The sequence below is a fragment of the Mixophyes fleayi genome, chromosome 5 (assembly GCF_038048845.1).
Source record: "Mixophyes fleayi isolate aMixFle1 chromosome 5, aMixFle1.hap1, whole genome shotgun sequence".
NCBI classification, from domain to species: domain Eukaryota; kingdom Metazoa; phylum Chordata; class Amphibia; order Anura; family Limnodynastidae; genus Mixophyes; species Mixophyes fleayi.
Window position 1 is genome coordinate 118,481,074 of NC_134406.1, and position 14,321 is coordinate 118,495,394.

At 38.3% G+C, this 14,321-nt stretch overlaps 1 protein-coding gene across 1 annotated transcript in view; it reads right to left on the reverse strand.

Moving 5' to 3' along the window:
- The window catches only part of ADCY2 (adenylate cyclase 2), a 1,242,889-nt gene that overhangs the window by 726,093 nt on the left and 502,475 nt on the right, over positions 1 to 14,321 (reverse strand). The window contains exon 4 of the mRNA XM_075212755.1: positions 2,569 to 2,718. Coding sequence (XP_075068856.1) covers positions 2,569 to 2,718 — 150 coding nt within the window. The remainder of the gene's footprint in view (positions 1 to 2,568; positions 2,719 to 14,321) is intronic.

A 14,321-nucleotide genomic window follows, 5' to 3' on the forward strand; every position in this document is an offset into this window, starting at 1 on the left:
TAACAGCAAATCTGATGTTATTAACTGCCCTGTGAGTGTGGGTGCTGCGCTGTTAATTATGATGTTCTTAGACTATCACTTCTCATGTGACCACACTAAGCACATAGACTATGCACTGACAGAGCAAGAAGAAAGAAGTACCGGAGCCTGCAGTGAAGAGGACCAGAAGACAGCAAAGTAAGTGCTGTTTCTATATATCAGGGGGGGGGGGGAGAGGAGGAGGTAATACATTGGGATTGGGAATCCCAATCATTGGGATTACATTGAGATTGGGAGGTGATACATTGGGATTGGGCCCCCCAGGGGGGTGGGGAAGTTGATGAATTGACTGCAGGGGAAAACTGATCAATTGGCTGCAGGGGCGACCTTATGAATTGGCTGCAGGGGGGCTGATGAATTGGCTGCAGGGGGAGCTGATGAATTGACTGCAGGGTGTGATGAATTAGCTGCAGGGGCGGCTGATATATTGGCTGCAGGGTGGGCTGATGAACTGGCTGCAGGAGGGTGATGAATTGGCTGCAGGAGGGGAGCTGATGAATTGGTTGCAGGAGGGGAAGCTAATTTATTGACTGCAGGAGGGAGTTGATGGGTGGTTGGGTGGGTGATGAAATGGATGGGGGGTCATAAACAGTCTGGTGAGGGTTGATAAAAATGGTTGAAGGGGGGATGAATTGACTGGCAAGAAAAGGTGGTAAAATAGATTGTGGGGGTATGATCTCTGTATTGTGTGGCGGTATTGTGGATGTTCTCTGTGGTCTCAACGGTCACTAGAATGCTAAATACTAGACATTCAGGGCTGGTAAATGTTAGTATGTGATTATAAATAATTTTCAGATATTTTATTTGTCCATATATGCCTGTACTAGGGGGCTGTTCTATTTGGTCATAATGGAGTGTTGTGTTTGAAGCATTCAGGGGTTGTTAACATTTTGCACTGTAATACAATTTTTGAACATTTTCAATACAGGACTCCAAGTTTCCTGAATCCAGCCAACTGACAACAACGCTCCAAGGGGGATTTAAATTGGCCAGCACACTATTACCGTTATTTCTGTATTTTTAACACAGAGTTTCGAGCAAAAATCAGCACTATTACTACGGTAATAGTGCACGGGCTGCGCTGTTCTCATGAACAATGCGGTCAATTGAATGCTCCCCCCAAGTAAAAGCAAGAGAGAACAGATTGTCTATGCTGCAAGATCAGGTAAAAGAGAACTTTGAACTAGGAATTTTACTGTAATGACAATTTAATATGTTTGCAGACTGAAGTGCATTTTATGTATTAATATTTTTCAATTTGTGTATATATATATATATATATAAATATATATATATATATATATATATATATATATATATATATATATATATAATCACCTAGACTATTCTCTCAGCACTGTTCTTTCTAGTAGTTTATTGAGAGGTATGCAAGGCTTATCTGAACAGCAGCAGTGATGGATTTGTGTTTATTTAGTTAAATAATTATAGTATATACATACAGTGGTCAAAGTGGGCTGCTATGTATGCCATACCACCACCAGGGGCAGGCTGGCATCTGCTTCCTGGATCGGTCCCAAAATGGACTAGCGTGGGCTGTGTAACTGGGCCACCTGCATTTTTTTCATTTAAAATGTTTCTAATAGGTTGCTGAGTTGAGTATTGCCCCCAGGGCTAAAATTTGTCATCCCTCCTCTGACCACCACTTCTTCTGTCTTCATTCGTACGTGGGCAGCACGGTGACTTAGTGACTAGCACTTCTGCCTCACAGCACTGGGGTCATGAGTTTGATTCCCTACAATGGCCTTATCTGTGTGGAGTTTGTATGTTCTCCCCGTGTTTGCGTGGGTTTCCTCTGGGAGCTTCGGTTTCCTCCCACATTCCATAAACATATTAGTAGGTTAATTGGCTGCTATCAAATTGACCTTAGTCTCTTTCTATTTCTCTCTGTCTCTGTCTGTCTGTGTGTGTGTGTGTGTGTGTGTGTGTATGTTAGGGAATTTAGACTGTAACCTCCAATGGGGCATGGACTGATGTGAGTGAGTTCTCTGTAAAGCGCTGCAGAATTGGTGGCGCTATATAAATACCTGATGATAATTGTAAAACTATTCTACATTTCCACTTTGACCACTGTATATATAGTTGCATTGCACATAACTCTAAAAATGAGAAAATATTAAGATGAAGTAGGTATATAAAGATGAACATTTGTCAAGCAATTTATGCTCAATCCGATATTACTGGTGGCTTAACAGTACCCATAGTCCAGGGGCCTACAATGTCTTAATCTGGCCCTTGGTGTGTATACTGTAAACAAACAAAAAGTGAAGCTTAACAGAACCACTTTATGATACAATAAGTCTGGTGTGTGCATTCTCTCTATATTTGGCTGTAAAAGATACATACTGTTTTGCTCTTACATCCAGCACCTGTTATATCTTTTTAGGAGCTATTGCAAGTTATATTTTTCACATTTAGAAAATTTAGATATGTTCACAACTTATTCTGTACTGCAAATAAAGGTCAGTTTGAAATAGTAAGAGTGAGGCATACAATAAAAATTGCCATTACCTGCTGACGTTTTTCAAACTCCAGTTTAATCCGGGACTTAATACAATTGCATGTATCTTGATATGTTTGCTGTAGAGCAAGCTCCATAAGATGCTTGTGGTAGGCTCCGGCCAAGTTGCCACAGATAAAAATAATTACATTTGCCAGTATCTACAAATAAATGAAATTTTATTAGCAGTTAATTTGTCCAGAAACATCACACCAGCTAGTTCAAATCTGTTTTACAGCTCATTTTATTGCTCAGACACATTATACATAAGACAGGAAGATAACACTTTCATAACATTACAAAACATGTATTTATGTCCTTGAGGAAACTATAAAATTTTTAGCTACTGAATAAGCAGCAATTTACCAGACAGGCAGCTAAATATATGTAAGAAATAGCAAATAAAACAATAAAAACATTAGAATTTTAGACTTTATATTGTTTATCTCCCCTAAAATATGTTTCTAGCTCACTTTCTAATGGTCTCTCTTTCACTAACCTGGTTTCTTTAATGATACTCCAGTATAACTAGAGGCACACCATGCACATATCAACAGGGCCAATGGTCAGTTCAATAACAGTTGTAATGCTGTTATTTTAAAATACTAGCTTAAAGCCAGTTCCTGTCTCCTGATTATTGTTCTGGAATCTGGTGAGCATTTTGGTGAATATGGTACCTAACCTTTATTACAATAGTTCACAGTGAGGTAACAAGATTATACATACTTTCAAACATTATAACTTATACTTTGCTATGAAATGTTTTACATAAAGTCAGAGAAAAAGTGATTTATCGTTTTAGTAACTTCTTGAATCTGTATTTTTTTCTTTTTCTACAGAAAACTATTGTGACCTAACCTTAAGTAAGTTTTAACTATTAAAGACTCTCTAACACCGTGAGCTATGAAGAAGACAATGTTTCACAAAGTGATATCAAAGCAAATGTTGTTTGTCTGACTACATATATATATATATATATATATATATATATATATATATATATATATATATATATATGAAGCTTTTTTTCTCTGTATCCTTCCCTTCCTTCAAGCTACCACTAATTCCCTTCCTTAGGGCTTACAACGGATAGAATCCTCTGGAACCTATTCTAAGGGGCAGAGAAGGCAGGAGATCGAGCCAAGGATTGAGCCATTGCATATGTCAGGCATAACAAGTGTGCATACTTACATCCCACGATAGCATACTGATAGCATAGAGATAGCATAAATATTTCTCGTGACAGCGAATGTAGAAAGTCGCATCTATTTGTTTGTATACACTATACAATATAGAAATATAGAAATGTAATGAAGTATTATATACGCACAAGAAAATAGTATTTTGACAGTGTTATTAAATGTAAAGTTGCATTTTCAAAACAAATGCAAATACAAAATACAATTTTAAATTAAATATAAAAATATATTATTTTTCCCTTTACAAACCAAATGAGAGTGTTCTTTCCTGCAGAAATAGATAGCAAATAGTTTTGGGCAACAAGACACTATGGGGCATATTCAATTGTTGGCGGAAATGCCGAAAATCTCGCTCTCTGCGCACTATTACCGTTGTTACGGTAATAGTGCGCGGAAAAACCGTTATTACGCTAATTTTCTTGCTGGATTTCAGCTCGCAGCTCCCTGAAATCCAGCTAACTATTACCGTAATAACGGTAGTAGTTTTAACTGCAGACTTTCAGCTTTAATTTGAGGGTATTTACATCCAAATCAGGTGAACGGTGTAGGAATTACAACGGTTTCTATATGTGCCTCCCACTCTTTAAGGGACCAAAAGTAATGGGACAATCAACTCAAAACCTATTTCATGGACATGTGGGGGCTATTCCCTCATTATTTCATCATCAATTAAGCAGGTAAAAGGTCTGGAGTTGATTCTAGGTGTGACATTTGCATTTGGAATCTGTTGCTGTCGACTCTCAATATGAGATCCAAAGAGCTGTCACTATCAGTGAAGCAAGCCATCATTAGGCTGAAAAATCAAAACAAACCCATCAGAGAGATAGCAAAAACATTAGGTGTGGCCAAATCAACTGTTTGGAACATTCTTTAAAAAGAGAGAACGCACCGGAGAGCTCAGCAACACCAAAAGACCCGGAAGACCACGGAAAACAACTATGGTGGATGACAGAAGAATTTTTTACCTGGTGAAGAAAAACCCCTTCACAACAGTTGGCCAAATCAAGAACACTCTCCAGGAGGTAGGTGTATATTTGTCAAAGTTAACAATCAAGAGAAGACTTCACAAGAGTGAATATAGAGGGTTCACCACAAGATGTAAACCATTTGTGAGCCACAAAAACAGGAAGTCCAGATTAGAGTTTGGCAAACAACATCTAAAAAAGCCATTACAGTTCTGGAACAACATCCTATGGACAGATGAGACAAAGATCAACTTGTAAGTGATGGGAAGAGAAGAGTATGGAGAAGGAAATGAACTGCTCATGATCCAAAACATACCACCTCATCAGTGAAGCATGGTGGTGGTAGTGTCATGGCATGGGCATGTATGGCTGCCAATGGAACTGGTTCCCTTGTATTTATTGATGATGTGATTGCTGACAAAAGCAGCAGGATGAATTCTGAAGTGTTTCGGGCAATATTCTCTGCTCATATTCAGTCAACTGCTTCAGAACTGATTGGACGGCGCTTCACAGTGCAGATGGACAATAACCTGAAGCATACTGCAAAAGCAACCAAAGAGTTTTTTAAGGCTAACAGGTGGAATGTTATGCAATGGCCAAGTCAATCACCTGACCTGAATCCGATTGAGCATGCATTTCACTTAATGAAGACAAAACTGAAGGGAAAATGCCCCAAGAAGAAGCAGGAACTGAAGACATTTGCAGTAGAGGCCTGGCAGAGCATTACCAGGGATAAAACTCAGCGTCTGGTGATGTCTATGCCTTCCATACTTCAGGCTGTAATTGACTACAAAGGATTTGCAACAAAGTATTAAAAACTGAAAGTTTGATGTAGGATTGTTTAGTTTGTCCCATTACTTTTGGTCCCTTAAAAAGTGGGAGGCACATATAGAAATTTTTGTAATTCCTACACTGTTCACCTGATTTGGATGTAAATTCCCTCAAATTAAAGCTGAAAGTCTGAAGTTAAAGCACATCTTGTTTGTTTCATTTCAAATCCATTGTGGTGGTATATAGAGACCAAAATATGAGAATCGTGTTGATGTCCCAATATTTATGGACTTGACTGTATATATATATATACATATATATATATATATATATATATATATATATATATATATATATATCAACAATTAGATATAACAGCGCGTAACTCTGGATTGATAGAAATGTCCCAATAAAGTCTCTATAGAATAACGATCTGCCTTTGTACAGGCGGCTGCCAATTCCCAAGATCCAGATGGTGAGCTGGAAAAATCTAGAGCAAAACAGAAGGGATGGGGCACCACATAGTATAATACTGTATTTTTAGAAGCACTAATACGGTGACTATTGCACAAGCCCAGAAATGAAAATATCCACGTGAATATACTGGAGTATCAGTGTAGAATAACAGAGTAGTCAACAATCAGTGAGGAAGATGGAAATACATAGAGCGATCACCAATCTAAAAAAGCACCAACACCTTAAATGTGCAATATGCGTACCAGATATAAAAGCTTTATAGCTTATCTGTTTATACACTTTAAAACGCCAACACCTTAAGCATATTATATATGCGTACCAGAGAATATATCTTTAAAGATTATCTGTATCATTTAATAATATATACAATATATACAATATATTAACCATGTGACCACGCAAGGCACGTCTGTGTATTGCCCCCATGTTGAACGTCAGAGAACGTTTACTGTGCGCATGCGCAAGATGGCGCGGCGCACACCATTTAACATTGTGACCAGGAGAGTCACATTATTTTAATTCTCTGTATATATTGGCCATGTGACCACGCAGAGCACGTTTGTGTGCCGCCCCCACGCTGAACGTTGGAGAACGTTCATTGTGCGCATGCGCAAGATGGCGCGGCGCATACTATTTAAGATTTTGACTAGGAGAGTCACATTATTCTAATCCCTCCTGAAGAAGTCTTACATTTACAAGACGAAACGCGTTGAGGCTATTTGGACTTTATTTACCAGCGGAGCTACAGCATAAGACTGCAAGTATCATTGGAATTGGCAGTTCAAATATTGTGGTATACTCCTGAAAGGTTTCTATGGTCTGCATTGTGGACAGAAATTCCTGCACACTGTGTTTTTATATCTTTTATCATGTGAGTTTGTTACCTTAAGGTTCTTATTATATTAAATGTGTATTTTGATATACTACACCATGATGGCTCTTCTTTTCTAATATTGAGACCAACACAGATGTCCTGCTTGATGGAAGCTGTTTGCTGCAAATGATACAGATAAGCTTTAAAGATATATTCTCTGGTACGCATATATAATATGCTTAAGGTGTTGGCGTTTTAAAGTGTATAAACAGATAAGCTATAAAGCTTTTATATCTGGTACGCATATTGCACATTTAAGGTGTTGGTGCTTTTTTAGAGTGGTGATCGCTCTATGTATTTCCATCTTCCTCACTGATTGTTGATTACTCTGTTATTCTACACTGATACTCCAGTATATTCACGTGGAGATTTTCATTTCTGGGCTTGTGGAATAGTCACTGTATTAGTGCTTCTAAAAATACAGTATTATACTATGTGGTGCCCCATCCCTTCTGATTTGCTCTACATATATATACACATAGAAACGACACAAAAAGAGAAGCGCCAGACATAGTGTGATACCATCAAAATGAGTCACATCCAGACACTCTAAGGTTGATAAAATAGGGTGATTCGTTTGTCAGAGGTTAATTCCCTCAGTATTTCAACACCTGATTTAGATAAGCTTCACCTCTTTAACAGGAGGTTAACATTTAAACTCCAAATACATTGGTAAAATAAGTATAGTGCGTGCGTGGTAGAGATAGCCAATTTAGAAGATAATACAATGATTAGCCTCTCAAGGGTACATTCCCCCAGACTTTGAATACTTTCTTAAACAGGAACTACACAACTAAACTCCATATAAATAGAGTCAATAATGCGTGCATGAAAGACAGGCTTATTATAGGATATAATCCAATTTAATTACAGCCTAGATCCATAAAAAGCAATAAAATGCCCGTATATCGGGTAAAGTAAAACAGGCTTATCTGTATAGAAAGCGCTTGCAGCGGTCCCCTCAGAAAACTGTATATACCCTTTTGATAAAGTCTCTTGTGAGACGAAACACGTCAAGGAGGTTCTGAAGGAGGCTCTGTATTTTGGTGGAAGCTGATGCGAGGAGGTTCCCATGTGCCAGTTCCAGAGAGTTTTCTGAGGGGACTGCTGCAAGCGCTTTCTATACAGATAAGCCTGTTTTACTTTACCCGATGTACGGGCATTTTATTGCTTTTTAGGGATCTAGGCTGTAATTAAATTGCTGGGCTAGCTGGCTGATCTGGACAGAGAGCTGGACTATGTATAGTAAGCGTTGAGGGTCTCCATAATTGCTGTGCAAGTATACGGTGTCAAAACATTATTACCATCCTGACAATAAAGAACCATAAAAAGGAAGAAGTTGTACGCATGTGCTTCTGCAGTAGCGGGCTCTTGCCACAATATATATATCTATATATGTGTATACATATATATATATATATATATATATATATATATATATATACATATATATGTATATATTGTAACAAAGGGAGGCAGATAAAGCATACAAGCAGAAAAAACTTTGGCGCAGTTATGCACCTAGGTTGAGATTAAACCAGGTAAAAACTTATGTGTAGTTTAAAGTTTGGTTAACTTACATGATTTGATAGCTCCTTCCTCTCAGCAAACAGACACGGTGTGTCTGTTAGTGCAAACAGAGCCAGTGATGGGCGTTTCCTTTTAAAGAGAAGGTGGGTGTGTCACCTGCCCATCAAGCTAAGGCTGGGGGAGGAGTATCATGTATAAAAGCTAGATTGTGTTATTTGTTCAGAGAGACCAACGCTGGGGAAGCTGGCTGGTCTTGAGGGAGATTGTCTATGTCTAGCTAGCGTTGAGGGTCTCCATATCTGCTGTGAATATCCTATGGTGTCAAATACATTTTAAACCACCCTGACAATAAAGCTGCATAAAAAGAAGAAGTTGTTTGAGTGTGCTTCAGCAGTAGCGGGCTCTTGCCACAAGTGGTGCCACAATATATATATATATACGTATATACATGTACAAAAACAATTGGGGATATAAAGCTCAATCTGCACTCTAACGGTGTCCAAGCTATCCATTATCGATTGTGGAGTCCTTTGACAGTACAACATACAATGTACCAAGCGGCGAGCTAATAAAGGGTGATTTGCAGGAATTACTACTTTTCATTTTTTCCGGTAAAGACGAATAACCACATAAATTACTAGAAATAACCAGATACAGTACTACTAAGTTACGCTACTAATTTAGATAATCACATTCCTCTTATTTTATTTGCTCTATCTTGTCCCCACCTAATGTTATTTGCCCGCTATTCTTTTGGCTGTAGTCTTTCGGTCTGATTCATCAAGGCACGCATTCTAAGTGCAATCCGCGTTTAGTATTGTATGAGCTTTGTGTATTCCCGAATTCATGAAGCACAGATCTAAAGATACATGTTGTTATGAAACCGGGATAGGTCTGCTGTCCTCTACTACACAAGCTGCTGCAGGATACTTTCAATACCTATGTGGATTATAAATTTGCAAAAGAGTGCAAAGGAAATAAAAAAAAAATCAATTAATGTCACCTGCTAATAATACAGGCATTAATGATAAAACAAACAAAAAAAAGTTGCTTAAACATTTTTATTCCAGTGAAATACAATTATTAGTTAACGTCTACTGACCATAAAATACATTGTTTTTAAGCCCGGAGTCTGAGGGTATGTGGCAGAATTTTGTAGCAAGTGAGGAACATGTGGGGCATTTTGGGATGAGTGATGTGAGCATGCAGAAGTTGCTTTCAGGCTGTTTTCTTCATTTATGCTTTTTCATTCATTTTTTCATTCTTAAAATTAAGGGCACAACAAGATTGGATGCATATATTATATACTGTGTTTTATGTGTCATTGTCTAAGCCCTGCTAATTTTGTTTACTAACCTATCTTACTCTCTACCTCTTTTAGTGCCCCTCTCCCTCACTGCCCTCTCATCTTCTTTAATGTCCTTGCCACCCCTGCTGTGTTTTGACCATCCATCTTACTGACCTCCTCCCTACCACCTCTACTCCTCCTCATTCTCTACAATCTTACCCTCTCATCACACTTTTTATTTTTGATTCTTTGCATCCGAACTAATTGGGTAGAAGATTCTTGACGAGCTGTGCTCCAGAAGGTGCCCTCATCCTCTGCGCCATAGCTGAAGGCCGAATTGCTGCTTTCATAAAAATGATAGTTTGAACACTCTCCATGCTTAACAAAATTATTTTTAGAAAAAATACTGTTGCAGTCCTCTATGGGACCTTTATGAAGAGAGACATGAACATGCGAACATGTGGGTCCTGATTCATTAAGAAAAGTAAGGCAAAAAAATAAATAAGTTTTCTCCTGGACAAAATCATGCTGCAATGCAAGGAGTGCATACTAGTTAATTATTTTACACATAAGTTAAATACTGACTGTTTTTTTATGTAGCACACAAATACTTGATATACTTGATAGCCCCACTATAAATCTATCCCCACATTTTAAAATTACCTCCCCCTCCAATGCGTCAGGGTTTTCCCAAAGAGCAAATTTGCTCCATTTTTTTTGCTTTGCTCTATTTAATGAGTCAGGCTCTCTATGTCAGTGTTTCATTAGAGAAAAATAATATTTTTCTCCAACCTACCTTAATATATTTTATGGTGCTTTAGCTGTCACATGGCAGTTTTGATAATGTACATTGTATGTTTGGTTTTCCTTGGTAAAACAATGTAATGAGAGCCTTTGTGCAATAATTTATCACCTCAATGTGTAACTGGGTGTTATGGCATCTACACATGGTTGGAGATGTTTGAGGTATTTACAGTAGCACTTATTTTTTTTTCACCTACATTGTTTTGATATTTAAAGTTTTAATATGTCAAAGTTAAGTTCCTCAATCTTTCTGAAATAAAATGTATGTTATTTATTTTTAGTTATTTGTTCTATACATCAGAAATGTATGAAATAGAGTTGTTGTTTTGTTTATATTTGTCTGTTTCAGTCTAACATCTACATATCTTCCACTAAAAATGCTGCTTATAGGTTATTGTTCTGCTGTCCTGAAAGTCAGGACTGCTGGAACATGTGTTACGCTCCTGCGAGCGGGCATCATCATCATCAACATTTATTTATATAGCGCCAGCAAATTCCGTAGAGCTTTACAATTGGGACAAACATTAATAAGACAATACTGGGTAATACATACAGACAGAGAGGTAACAGAACCCTGCTCGAAAGCTTACAATCTATAGGGCACTGCATACTTCTGCCAATGGTGTATGCAGCAATGCAGGGTTTTTCCTATAGGAAACTGGCCTAGCTCTCACCTGCAAGGCACACCCCAAATGATGTGCAGCCATGCTCCCAAAGTTATGGCTACAACCCTTTTGACCTTTTGATGGCACGCCTCTTGGCGGCCCTGTCTATAAGAACCAGCATACCCATGCAGTTTATGGCTGTTAAGATCAGTAGTGCCACATATTAAAATACTGTTTGTCTTGGAAGAGGTCCAAATAAATATTGAACATTAAAATAAAATGTATAGTAACATAGTAACAGTTGATGAGTTTGAAAAAAGATACCAGTCCAAGTTCAACCAATTTTGGATCTCCTGCGATCCCTCACTTATATTTGAAATTGATCCAGATTAAGCAACCGCCAATCTGTTTGTTAATAAATGATTATTCTTCAAAACAATTTGCTTTAGGAGTTGGGTCAGTTGTTGTATGTTAGTAGAAGTATGTAGAAATTGACAGAGTGACTCAACAGAGGAAGAATGATTTGCAAGGAAAATCAATCTAGCCGCTGCATGCAAAATAGATTGTAGGGGTGAGAGTCTGATTTGGGGAAGATCAGTAAGTAAGGAATTGCAATAGTCAACATAGGAAATGACGAGTGCATGAATTAAAGTTTTTGCAGTGACTTGTGTGAGATATGTGTGTATTCTGAAAATGTTTTTTAGATGTATACAACATGATTTGAATTGAGTCGGTGTGGGAAACAAAGGACAGTTCTGAGTCAAGGATCGCACCTAGGTAGCAAGCTTGTGGAGTGGGATTTATGATGAGAGATCAGGAGAGGATATATTCATTTACATATCATCTGCATAGAGATGATACTGAAGTCTAAAAGAGTTTATTAATTTTCTAAGAGAATTGGTCTGGATAGATAACAGCAGAGAACCTTGTACTGAGCCTCGTGGTACTCCAACTGATAAAGAAAATGGAGCAGAGGTGGATCCAGAGAAATTAACACTGAAAGAGTGATCAAATAGGTAGGATGATAACTAGATTAGGGCAGCTTCTTGAAGACCTAGGATTTGTAGCATTTTTATGGGAAGAGAGTGGTCAACAATTTGAAATGCAGCAGACAGATCCAGAAGAATTAGAAGAGAGCAATGGTCTTTAGATTTAGCAGTGATCAAATCATTGACAACCTTAGTTAATGCAGTCTCTGTGGAGTGTTGAGAACGAAAGCCTGACTGAAGAGGATTCAATAGGTTGTGTGAGAAAAGAAAGCATGTAAGCCAAGTGTAGGAAGTTCTCTAAAGAGGCTTGGAGGGGTATGGGAGTTGAGAAATCGGACAGTAATTCGAGAGAGAGTTTGGGTCCCAATTTTGTATTTTTAGAATAGGAGTAATCACTGCTTGTTTGAATAATGACAGAAAGATGACAGAAGGGAGAGAGAGAGATTCCAGATTTTAGTTAGAATGGAATGAGTAGAAGAGAAAAGGACCTAATGATTTGTGATAGTATAGGATCAAAGGAATTAGGCAGATAAGAAAAGAGTAAATACATCATCTTCATTTGTGGGATCAAATGAAGAGAGGGTGCTGGGAAAGAATTGAGCTAATTGGTTGTCGATGGATGTGATATCATGTTATCAATGTTGCGCTTGAAGTAAGAAGCAAGATTCTGGGCACTGATAGTAGTACGAAGATTAGAAGAGAGTAAATACCTCATCTACATTGTGGAGTCAAACGAAGAGAGAAGTGAAGAGAGGGTGCTGAGTAGGAATTGAGCTGATTGCTTGTTGAGGGAGATGATATAATTTCCAAGATCCTGGGCACTGATAGTAGTTGGAGGGTCTGGGGTGGGAAGGTGGAGAACAGATTTAAATGTGTGAAAAAGGCATTTGGGGTTAGAAGCTTGAGCAGAGATGAGAGATTGCAAGAATGTTTGTTTAGCAGTGTCCAGAGCATTTTGATAGGAGTGGTAGATAGCAGTATATGTGAGGAAATCATTAGAGGTATGAGATTTACACCTGTGATGTTCTGCTTTATGAGAAAGTTTCTGAAGATATCGTGTTACTTTAGTGTGCTGTGGGTGACATCAAAGTCAACGAGGAGTATGAAGAGTGGTTGGAGGCAATTGATCAAAGGCAGTTGCGAGGATTTGGTGAAAATGAGGTACTGCCATATCATGGACGGAGAATGTAGAAATTGGGGAGATAAAGTCTTGGAGAGAGGTGGAGAACTGTTGAAAAGTATTAGAGTTAAGATTTCTATGGGTATGAGGAGACTTGGTACGACTTGCCAGCAGAGAGTTTAAAGTACTGGTGGCGAGTGTGTAGTGGATTAGGTGATGATCTGAGAGGGGGAAAAGAGTGTTAATGAAATAAGAAACAGAGCATAATTTAGAGAAAACAAGATCTAGGCAGTGGCCATCCCAATGAGAAGAGGATTCAATCCACTGTGAGAGGCAGAGGGAGGAGATTAGAGAGAATACTTTGAAAGCAGAATTTGGAGGTGGATTAGCAAAGGGGATGTTGAATTCACCAATGATGATGGTGGGGATGTTGGAAGATAAAAAGTGAGGGAGCCATGCAGAGAAATGTCAAGAAATTGTTGGTGTGGTCCAGGGGGGGGCAATAGATCACAGCAACACTATAGAGAATAGATTAAAAAGCCGAATAGCATGTACTTCAAAATATGTGAACGTGAGTGATGGGACATTAGGCAGAACTGTGAATGTCCAATAAACAGCCATCATTGCTAGCAATCAGCACTTACACCAGACCTGTAGCTGCTACAAGTGATGCGAATGAAAATCATGTACCTTAGAGATGCCCAAAGTTTTAAACGGAAGCTGCTGCGTGCCCTCGAGCGGGGCATGCCCTAATGTACATTGACTACATGAATATGCCAATTCCCCTCCCTGTTTTGCCCAAAAAATCATAGTCTGTAATAAGAGTCCTTTGCAGTCGAAGATGAATTGGACATTGCTGAATTATCTGGAGTATAGTTCAGTTCTGGGCATGCACAGAGCAATATTACACAAAATACAGCAAGTATCAGCATTTATGTTCCTTATTGATTCAGGCCCTACATGCTCACATTATTATTAAATGAAGGAAAGTAATGGAATAATGGAAATGTATGTTGTTGATGTGTGTGCTCTGAATAGAGAAGTAGAAGTAGAGATCTGCAAGAGACCTCACATAAGCCAAGTGCTGAAGGCAAGTTTATTATAGTATAAATAAATGTAATGCACTTTCAAACATGTAATTA